The following is a 10467-nucleotide window of genomic DNA, read 5'->3' as shown; positions in this document are numbered from 1 at the left end:
AAGCGGCACTTGAGTCATTATCTATATCCTCCTAGGTCAAGAATACATGTTTTTTAAAACAGCTGTGAGAGTAACCCAATATTTAACTTGCGCTTATAACAGCATCAGTATGATGTTGTTTTAGGCACCGGCGCTTGGCCTTTTTTACTCGTGATCATAGCTGTTGTTTTCGTTGGGGGCCTGGTTTGCTTCTTTTTTTCTTCTTTGTTTCTCAGCTCCTCGCACAACGTGATTGTTCTCTTAATGCGTGATTCGAGATTGGCGTTTCCTCATTAAAGTTCATGGTGATATAATTATATCACCATGAACTTTAATTCCTGCTGACGTCTCCTGAATTGAGGTGTAGCGGTTTTATTTGATTTCTTCGTCTCTTCCTCCTCCTCCTCCTCCTCCGCCTCCGTCTCCGCCTCCGCCTCCGCCTCCACCTCCACCTCCACCTCCTCCTCCGCCTCCACCTCCTCCTCCTCCTCCTCCTTCTTCAGCTTTGCCCATTTCTGTATGGGGTCGCTGTTTCCTTTTGGCCTTCTCCACCTTCTGTCCAATGACTTCTTAATTAAACCTTCCTAACGCGTGACATCTGTTATTTTATCCTTCCATCTGAACCTTTCTCTTCTTTTCTCTTTCCCTCCTCCATTCTCATAACTTTTTTTTTACGCACGTGATCTTCTTCTCTCGGTTTTCTTTCATATTCCCTCGCACATAATCATTTATCGCCTTTCCCTTTTGAGCGCTCTTGGGTTTCTAGTCTGCTAACTCTGTCCATAAGGGTTTTCAGCGGAGGATTTCAGGGAAGGAAAGAGTGCAATTTAGAATGTGAAATATTTCATATATACGTTCATTAAGACTTTAAAAATGTGTATTAAGAATTGCATTGCTAAATTATTAAAAGATTCGCAATATGAAGGCGCCATAAGCTCTTTTGGGGGCGGGGCGATGAAGTGGGTAATAATAATAATAATAATAATAATAATAATAATAATAATAATAATAATAATAATAAAAGAAATTGAACTAAGGTATATGAGTTTGCTGTTGTGAGGTAATATTTTCATAAGGTTGTGCAAATTTTGCATATCTTCATAAGCACTTTCTTACACAAATACATATGCGCATGTGTCAATGTATGTGTCCAGTATTTATATATATATATATGTGTGTGTGTGTGTGTATATAAACATTATATATATATATATATATATATATATATATATATATATATATATAGTATATATATATATATATATATATATATATATATTATATATATATATATATGACTGGTAAAAATGTTCTGTTACAACAGAATTCCATCTAATAAAAGGAGCCCATAAAAACACCAAAATATAGAGAAAAAAGTACTATATTTCAGAGACTGCTGTCTCCCTCTTCAGGTAGATGAATGAGAAAAGCCAATTTAGGTCACCCCCGCTGATAATCTTCCTTTAATCTTCTTAAGCGTTGGTTGAATGAAAATCTTGTCGATCGTATCTGAAATCCATGCTCCTTTTGAGATGTTCATTACCTGACTCTCTTTTATTAAGGCCGATTCCGTTATTTGACTCTTGTACCGGCAGTTGCTGCTATAAATTATACTTGACAAATTCCAGTTTATTCTATGGTTATGTTCATTTATATGCTTGAAAATAGCTGAGTTCTGTTGTCCATACCTAACTGACCGTTTGTGTTGTATTAATCTCTGGGGAAGTGATTTACCTGTAAATCCGATGTAAGATTGGTCACAGTCCTGGCATGGGATTTGGTAAACCCCAGTGTCCTTGGGAGATGTCTTTTGTTGGACGTTAATCAGGGATTTGGCTAAGGTATTTGGGTAAGTAAATGCAAAAGGGTTAGATTTTCCGATGGTCTGAGTCACCTTCTTAATCGTGTCCAGGTGTGGAGTTTTTATTTCATTGTTGGGTGCATCTCTGGTCTTGTCTTAAGGGGGTCGGTAGAAAATTACGTTTGCTTTGTGAATTGCTTTCTCAATTATATGGTCAGGATACTTTAAAGACGAAAGTTGCTTACGAATTAGTTCAAATTCTTTTTCCAGGAAATCTGGGGAACAAATTCGTAAGGCTCTTAAGAACAGGTTGCTGGCAACACCTATCTTGATAGCAATGTCGTGATTGCTAAAGTAGTGAATATATGAAAGTGAGAACGTTGGTTTTCTGTATATGGTAAATTTGTATTCTGTCGTGTCTCTGATTATTAAAACATCAAGAAAAGGAATTTTGTTGTCTGTTTCCCATTCAACTTTAAATTTGATGCTGGGCATTAATGCGTTTAATTTTGAGAGGAATTCATTTAAATTGCCCCACCTATTATCCCAAAATGTTAGAATATCATCCACATATCTCATCCACAGCATGTTTTTGGGTTTTATTGCATTTATTACTGTAGTTTCAAAGTATTCCATGTACAGATTGGCTAAAACAGGAATTAAAGGACTACCCATACTACTCCCGAATTTTTGCTTGTAGAATGATTCCCCGAATGAAAATACGTTATTAGATGCACATAATTCAACTAACTTTATTATTTTGTCAAGCGCCAATGGGATATGATCTGAATAGCGGGATAATTTTTCCCTTAAAAACTGAAGAACGTCCTGTACTGGTACTTTTGTGAATAGGGAGTCTACGGCAAGGCTTAAAAGTTTTATGTTGTGAAGTGGTAAATGTGCTTCTCTGAATTTGTGACAAAAATCTTCTGAATGTTTAATGTGACTGGGAGAAAAAGTGCCTAAAAAAGGGGAAAGGAGGCCAGCTAACCCTTTAGAAATTTTGTAATTGAAAGCTCCGGCACATGAAACGATGGGTCTGAATGGAAGATTGTCTTTGTGAGTTTTGGGAAGGCCATAAAAGTAGGGTAATTTAGGATTAATTACTTTAAATTTCTCTAATAGTTCAATACTCTTTATGTCTTGGCCAATTAATCTTACTTTCCGAAAAAATTTCTGTGGGAACGTTTTGGAGGGGATTTTTCGTCAGTTTGTTGTAAGTGTTTGTGTCGCTAGGGAGCTGGTTAATTTTGTCGAGGTAGAAGTCTTTGTCCATTATTACGATTTTGCCGTGACTCATTCCAACAGACTCTTACGCAAGTTAAATAACTTAATAGACAATAGCGCATGGAATAATCTTGAGCAACAAGACAAAGTTTTAAATTTATCCAACACCCCCCTTACTGTAAATCAACATTTAGATCTAAATCTAGGCTTATCCTTTGCCCTTATGCCAGACCGCAAAAACAACCTAGACTTCATAGTGGCTTTTGATAAATTCATATCTGACAAAAACTACAGCCGTGAAGAGATATGTTTAAAAGGAGTGTTACTAAATGCTTTAACTGACCTAAATAAGAAATATCCTGTTCCCCATAGATTCATGATAGCCATCCACTCGCTAAAAAAGTTAGATGTTATAATAAGTAGATCCGACAAAGACGGCAAAATCGTAATAATGGACAAAGACTTCTACCTCGACAAAGTGAATGATATTCTAACAATTTGGGATAATAGGTGGGGCAATTTTAATGAATTCCGCTCAATATTAAGCGCATTAGTCCCCAGCATCAAATGTAAAGTTGAATGGGAAACAGACAACAAAATTCCTTTTCTTGATGTGTTAATAATCAGAGACATGACAGAATACAAAATTTACCATATACAGAAAACCAACGTTCTCATTTTCATACATTCACTACTTTAGCTATCACGACATTGCTATCAAGACAGGTGTAGCCAGCAACCTGTTCTTAAGAGCCTTACGAATTTGTTCCCCAGATTTCCTGGAAAAAGAATTTGAACTAATTCGTAAGCAACTTTCGTCTTTAAAGTATCCTGACCATATAATTGAGAAAGCAATTCACAAAGCAAACGTAATTTTCTACCGACCCCCTTAAGACAAGACCAGAGATGCACCCAACAATGAAATAAAAACTCCACACCTGGACACGATTAAGAAGGTGACTCAGACCATCGGAAAATCTAACCCTTTTGCATTTACTTACCCAAATACCTTAGCCAAATCCCTGATTAACGTCCAACAAAAGACATCTCCCAAGGACACTGGGGTTTACCAAATCTCATGCCAGGACTGTGACCAATCTTACATCGGATTTACAGGTAAATCACTTCCCCAGAGATTAATACAACACAAACGGTCAGTTAGGTATGGACAACAGAACTCAGCTATTTTCAAGCATATAAATGAACATAACCATAGAATAAACTGGAATTTGTCACATGTAATTTATAGCAGAAACTGCCGGTACAAGAGTCAAATGATGGAATCGGCCTTAATAAAAGAGAGGCAGGTAATGAACATCTCAAAAGGAGCATGGTTTTCAGATACGATCGACAAGATTTTCATTCAACCAACGCTTAAGAAGATTGAAGGAAGATTATCAGCGGGGGTGACCTTTTCTGTAAACTTTTCTCATTCATATACCTGAAGAGGGAGACAGCAGTCTCTGAAATATAGTACTTTTCTCTCTACATTTTGGTTTTTTTATGGGCTCCTTTTATTAGATATATATATATTATATATTATGCAGGTGATTAATATTACGTCACAAATGAATCAGGCAAAGTGAGGAATTCACCTCATCTTCTAAGATTTTTCATTGTACTGCTGCGCTGCTATGAAAACACGAAGGTGTTCCGTGCATGAATTTAATCTCGGCAGATATATTTATTTCTATAAGTTTCGTGACATTAAGTTATTAATGGAATTTTCTTCTATGCATTTTCCAGGTAGGTGATGACCAAATGGAAATGAGCGTGTCCGAGCGGTTGCATAATAGCGAGAATATAATAATGTTCTGCTCCAGTAAGGTTAGATGTGTCGTTTTTTTTTATTGTATTTTCCATGAGGGTGAATAATAGAGGGTCCCTTATCTTCAGTTGATTATCTCAGCTTGTGAGGAGGGTGTATGTGTGTGTTTATATATATTATATATATATATTATATATATATATATATATATATGTGTGTGTGTGTGTGGTGTGTGTGTGTGTATGTGTGTTTTTCTGTGGTGGGGTGGGGTATATGTATATATACATATATGAACGTATATGAATAAATAGACATTTATATATACCTATATGCAAGAATAAATAAAGACACGCACACACACAAACACACACACACACACACACACACACACACACACATATATATATATATATATATATATATATATATATTATACACACACTACATACATACACATACACACACATTCCAAGCAGATATAATTTAGGAATCTTAGTTTTCGTAGGGGGAAAAAGGAGGCTACGGACACAAATAATTCATTTGTTACCGTAGTAGCAGGATGGTGTTATGTGATAAAACCACGTCGTTTTTCTCTTTTTTTTTTGGTTTTAGGGGGGGTTTAGGCGGAGGGGTCGGATAGAGAGGGTCGAAATTGCTCATAAATATGATAGTTGCATGTGGATCACGGATCACAGTCGCTATCTGACTCAGTGGAGGGGAGGGGAGGGGGGGGGGTTGGTTTTGGTGGGTGGGGATATCCTTCTGACTCCCTCACCTTCCTCTCTCCCACTCCTCACTCTCGTTTTTTGTTATTGTGGACCTTATTGGCTTATGAACTTTGGGTTCAAATTCCTTCCTGCTTGGGTGATTCTGTTCCGTTTCCATCCTCCCACCCCACCACCCCTCCCCCCCTTTACCCTACCCCTTCCACTTCCCCAGTTGCTTCTTCAGTCCCAAATGTCGGGGGGATGGGGTTGGTTATGGCGTGATTTTCTCCCCTTCTCCAGTGTCTTTCAAAACTCTCTCTCTCGCTCTCTCTCTCTCTCTTTCTCTTTCTGTCTCTCGTTCCAGAATCTTGTGTAGAATCTCCCCTCCTCCCCCCCCCTCTCTCTCTCTCTCTCTCTTTCTCTCTCTCTCTCGTCAATACGTAACACGAACACCTCCTTCCGGTCTCTCTCCTCTCAACGTGAAATCTGACCACCTGTCTGCTACTTGTACACGCATGTCAGGGAGGCCTCGTGTTACAGCATCTGACGCAAATACCTCACCTGTGTGGATGGAGAACAGTGATACCTTTTTATACACATCCTACTTTGTATAGGTTCTTAAAGTATAGCATAGTACTTGTCATTGTGTTATTATTATTATTATTATTATTGTTATTATTATTATTATTATTATTTGGTTGTAACTTTTCTACGGTTTCGATCGAAGCCATCCATTCGGAAGCTGACCTTGGGCTCGGCTTCGTGAGTAGACCTGAGACATTTGCTATGTATACCATATACTATGTACAGCGTTTATAACTATGTTGCGTCACTTACACGCTAAAATGAAAGATTTCTCAGTGGCATATTGTTCCTCGTTGGCTTCTGTATTTTTTACCTCGAGCATCTCCGATGACTTAAGAATTATATGTGAAGTCGGAGCCATGTTTAGGTAAAGGAACGTTGTCCTATTCACATTAGGATTAAAATCTTCGGTAATTCGTGTTCGAAAACCATCACTTTTCGCCTTTCTCTACCGTAAATCAAGACTTTATGCTGGTCGTCCGAATCACATTTTATGGTTATTGGTGCAGATAGAAGAATAAAGTAAGTAATGGTAATTACTCTCTCATTTTATTGGAACCTTCGTCTCATCTGCAGTAGCTCCAAGATTCGATCCCTGTGTGGGCTGGAGTGCTTTATGCAACCACATCCCAAAACGTTTAACAGAGAAGTAAAAGACTTAACACCGTTTTAGCTGGCCCTCGTGAATAATATAATGTTGCTTTTAGGCACTGAATTATCCTATGGTATTTCTAAATACGCAGGGACGCTGGTGAAATTGCTGAAGATATTAAATGAAAATTACGTTACAGTTTTAGCACAAATTGCTGTAATAATTAATGACCTGTATTTCACTGTGGTATATAGGTACTTGAATATCAAGTACAAGGGCGCCTTTTAGCAGTAGAAGTTTTGCCAGATGAACTTATTTAATGATTTTTAGGTTTATAGTAATTTAATGATTTTTAGATTTATAATACTGAGTCTGGAGTACTGACAAGATTGCACTTGGCAATAATTCGAGAAGCGATAAAAATCGGTAAGATAATATCGAGAAAAATAATATAGGTATGAAAAATATTTTTGAAATTAATTTTACGAATTATGACAAATTAACAATAAATTTTAAATGTAGCCAAATTGATATTTCCAGTAGGTTTGGCAGAGAATTATAACGAAATTAACTGAATCACATTCTGGGAATGAAAATATAGTGGAAGGCCGGAGGAGTTCAGAACCATTTTAATAAAGTTATTTGAGGATCCTTTCATCAAGGTAGTGGTTACCCGAATCGAGGGGACCCCACCCCCCCTCCTCCTCCTCCTCCCAGGCTCTTCATTAACGGCCTCGCCCTCCCCCCCACCCACCCACACATCATTACACCTGGTATTTTTTACTTTCATCAGTATCTTTCTTTTTTCTTCTTATTTTCTGTTTTTTCTAGATGGTTATGTAGTATTAGCAAGTGAGATATAATTGTTTCGACGCTTTGGTAGTTGTACGAGCTAGGGGGACAGATAGAACTCTCTCTCTCTCTCTCTCTCTCTCTCTCTCTCTCTCTCTCTCTCTCTCTCTCTCTCTCAGCTGTGATCCACATCAATCCTCTGACTACTGCAGTACCCGAATCAATCGTTTGGTCGCCAGAGGCCTATTGAATTTTTATGAACGAACTAATACAATCCCTTTCCTCTCCAAGTCAGCTAGACAGACAGATTCTTCAAGCAACTTAAAAAAGTTGGACTGTTAATTTTTTTATTGTTATTATTTAAATGATTTTAATTTCGTATTATTCAATTTTAGTATTATGTAAATTGTGCAAATTATTTTAGTATTATGTTAATTGTGCAAATTATTTTAGTAGTACTATGTAAATAGTGCAAATTACTTTAGTTTTATGTAAATTGTGCAAAATATTTTAGTAGCTTATGTGAATTGTGCAAGTTATTTTAGCATTATTATGTAATTAGGCACATTATTTTAGTATTATTACGTAAATTATTTTAATTTAGTATTATTGTTCTATTTTAGTGTTATTGTGGAGATTGTCCAAGCATTCAAGCGGAAGAAGGTTCACAGTCCAGCAAATAAGTAAAAGAATTAAACTCAGAGCTGTGGGCGCATATGAGGAAGAGGCGAAACACACCTTAATTCAATAGGTTGCTAAGGTGCTGCCCTTTTGTGCCCCAATTCTGCTAGGGCACTGCGCCCGGTGACCATACACGGCTCAGCGCTTGGCTCTTGGCCAGGATTGATTCATTCACACATTCAAATATTATTTATGAGGATTGCTCAATGGATTATTGGTGTTAGAACTTCTTGTTGAGAGGTTGCTCCGCTGGTTTACATTTGTTCGATTAGATGTCGTGATTTGCTTCTTCACACCTGTTTTACGTGAGGCTGTGCCCGATTCCATATTTTTTTTTATTGTATGAGTGTGCATTTGTAGTAAATTCTTAACACCTGTTTCACGTGAGGCTGTACATGAATCCCTGTGTTTTTTTTTTATTATATGAGTGTGCATTTGTTGTAAATTCTAAACACATGTTTTACGTGAGGCTGTACTTGAATCCCTGTTTATTTCATTATATGACTTTACATTTGTAGTAAATTCTTAACACCTTTATTACGTTAGTGCTTAAATCCTGGTTTTTTTATATGAGATTACATTTGCATTAAATTCTTAACACCTCGTTATACTGCACTTCAATCTTCGTTATTTTTTGATATGAGTTTCCACTTGTGGTTAAGTATTTTCATAAGTAGGTGAATTTTAGCTGCTTATCTTATGGCTACCTTTATGAGGAGAAAAATGTCTGTTATAGTGAGGAAAATGTGAATGCCATCAGAACTCATGAATATTTTATTCTTAGTTTCCAAGTGTAGGAAGCTGTTCATTAATGACTGCAAAGCTTTTTCGAAAAGTAATTTTTTTACCGTTTAAGACGGATCTTTTATTTGAATAACAATTGTATTTTTCAAATGTTAACTGTCATCTTGATTTCATTTATAAAAGTATATTTAGCTTAATAGTTTGGTACTTCGAATTCATTGGCAGTTTAGATTCGATTTATTATTATTATTATTATTATTATTATTATTTATTAGTTTACCTAATAATTTATAGGTGAGATTGATGATGGGGCTGGATATTATCCATTATTAAACTTTTAATGAATGCCAATTTCTTTTTTGGGGAAGGATGGGTGTCCTAGCCACTATTCCTTCAAAATGCAGTCATTTACGTCGGTTTAATGCTATACATAATTAAGAACGCTGACTGGACGCCAAGCATTAGAACCAACCAGTATGGTGGACAGTATGCGTTTCACAAAAACGTAAAGAAAAATGTGGGTCAAAATGTCTGGACTCTCTCTCTCTCTCTCTCTTCTCTCTCTCTCTCTCTCTACACACACACACACACACACACACACACACACCCCGTCCATCCATCATCTTTCTTAAGACTTGGTTCCCTTGTCTAACCTCCGAGGTCTTGCTTCCTGTATTGGGTCAGCGAAAGCTCCATTCTTTTTCCTTTGGGGTTAAAATGATTAAAGTTCGGGGATTATGAATAGGTAATGAGAACGACTGCAGAGGAAAGAAAGGGAGCGGCCAGTGCCACATTAATCATCAAAATGCTGATTCCTGCATGGGCCCCAATAGGAGAATAAAAAATAGGTCGCGAGGATTTACAAGGTTTTCGTAGAAAAGCACGTGCAATCTCTCACTTCCCCTCTCCACCCTCCTACTACCCTTTTCTGGCATATTTTATACCATTTGGGACCTCTATTTTTGTACATATTCTGATGGTAGTGCGTACCTTAAAAGAACTTGCTTTCAAACCTATTTGAAAATTTCTGGTATTTTCAATTACTCATTTCTTTGTCTAGATTGATACTGACTTATTCACTTAGTCGTATATTGTAGTAGAATTGCTAGTGTATTTAAAGTATACATTTTTTTTCTTTGGCTTCGTAGGCACGTGTTAGTGCGTGCAGCTCACAGATGGAATAATCTGCGTTTAATCCCAGAACTGAATGATGAAGGATATGAGTGCAGACTTAAAATCCTGTATTCCGCTGTTGAGATAGGCAGTTAATTATGTACCTGGTTGTTGGATGAGTTGTGTGTTCCCATCTGGGCTGGGAAGAGAAAGGGTGAGAGAGGAAAAGAACTTCGTCAAGGTAATCTTCATATATTCATATTTTGTTGCTTTTAGAAGCGGTGGTGATCATGTAGTTAATTGTGCGTCGTGCCACGCAATCGCTCTTCTTTTTTATCAGTTAATTGTTAAAATTCTGTGAATAGTTACGCTTTCAAATTGAGATCCATTGAAGTGTTCAGTATTGTCCAGTGGAATCTCGGGTAACGTCCAGGGAAAATATATCAACGCTGTTATCATTACGGTCTTGTTCGTAATA

General features: G+C 37.0%; 1 protein-coding gene across 1 annotated transcript in view; it reads right to left on the bottom strand.

The window, feature by feature from the left end:
* Window positions 1-293: 293 nt before the first annotated feature.
* Window positions 294-10467, bottom strand: part of LOC135200504 (histone H3.v1-like) — a 23491-nt gene continuing 13317 nt past the window's right edge. Inside the window, exon 4 of the mRNA XM_064229154.1 lies at window positions 294-531. Within this exon, the coding sequence (XP_064085224.1) occupies window positions 294-531 (238 nt within the window). The remainder of the gene's footprint in view (window positions 532-10467) is intronic.

Source organism: Macrobrachium nipponense, chromosome 27, assembly GCF_015104395.2.
Source record: "Macrobrachium nipponense isolate FS-2020 chromosome 27, ASM1510439v2, whole genome shotgun sequence".
NCBI classification, from domain to species: domain Eukaryota; kingdom Metazoa; phylum Arthropoda; class Malacostraca; order Decapoda; family Palaemonidae; genus Macrobrachium; species Macrobrachium nipponense.
This window is presented reverse-complemented; position numbering and strand designations above follow the sequence as displayed.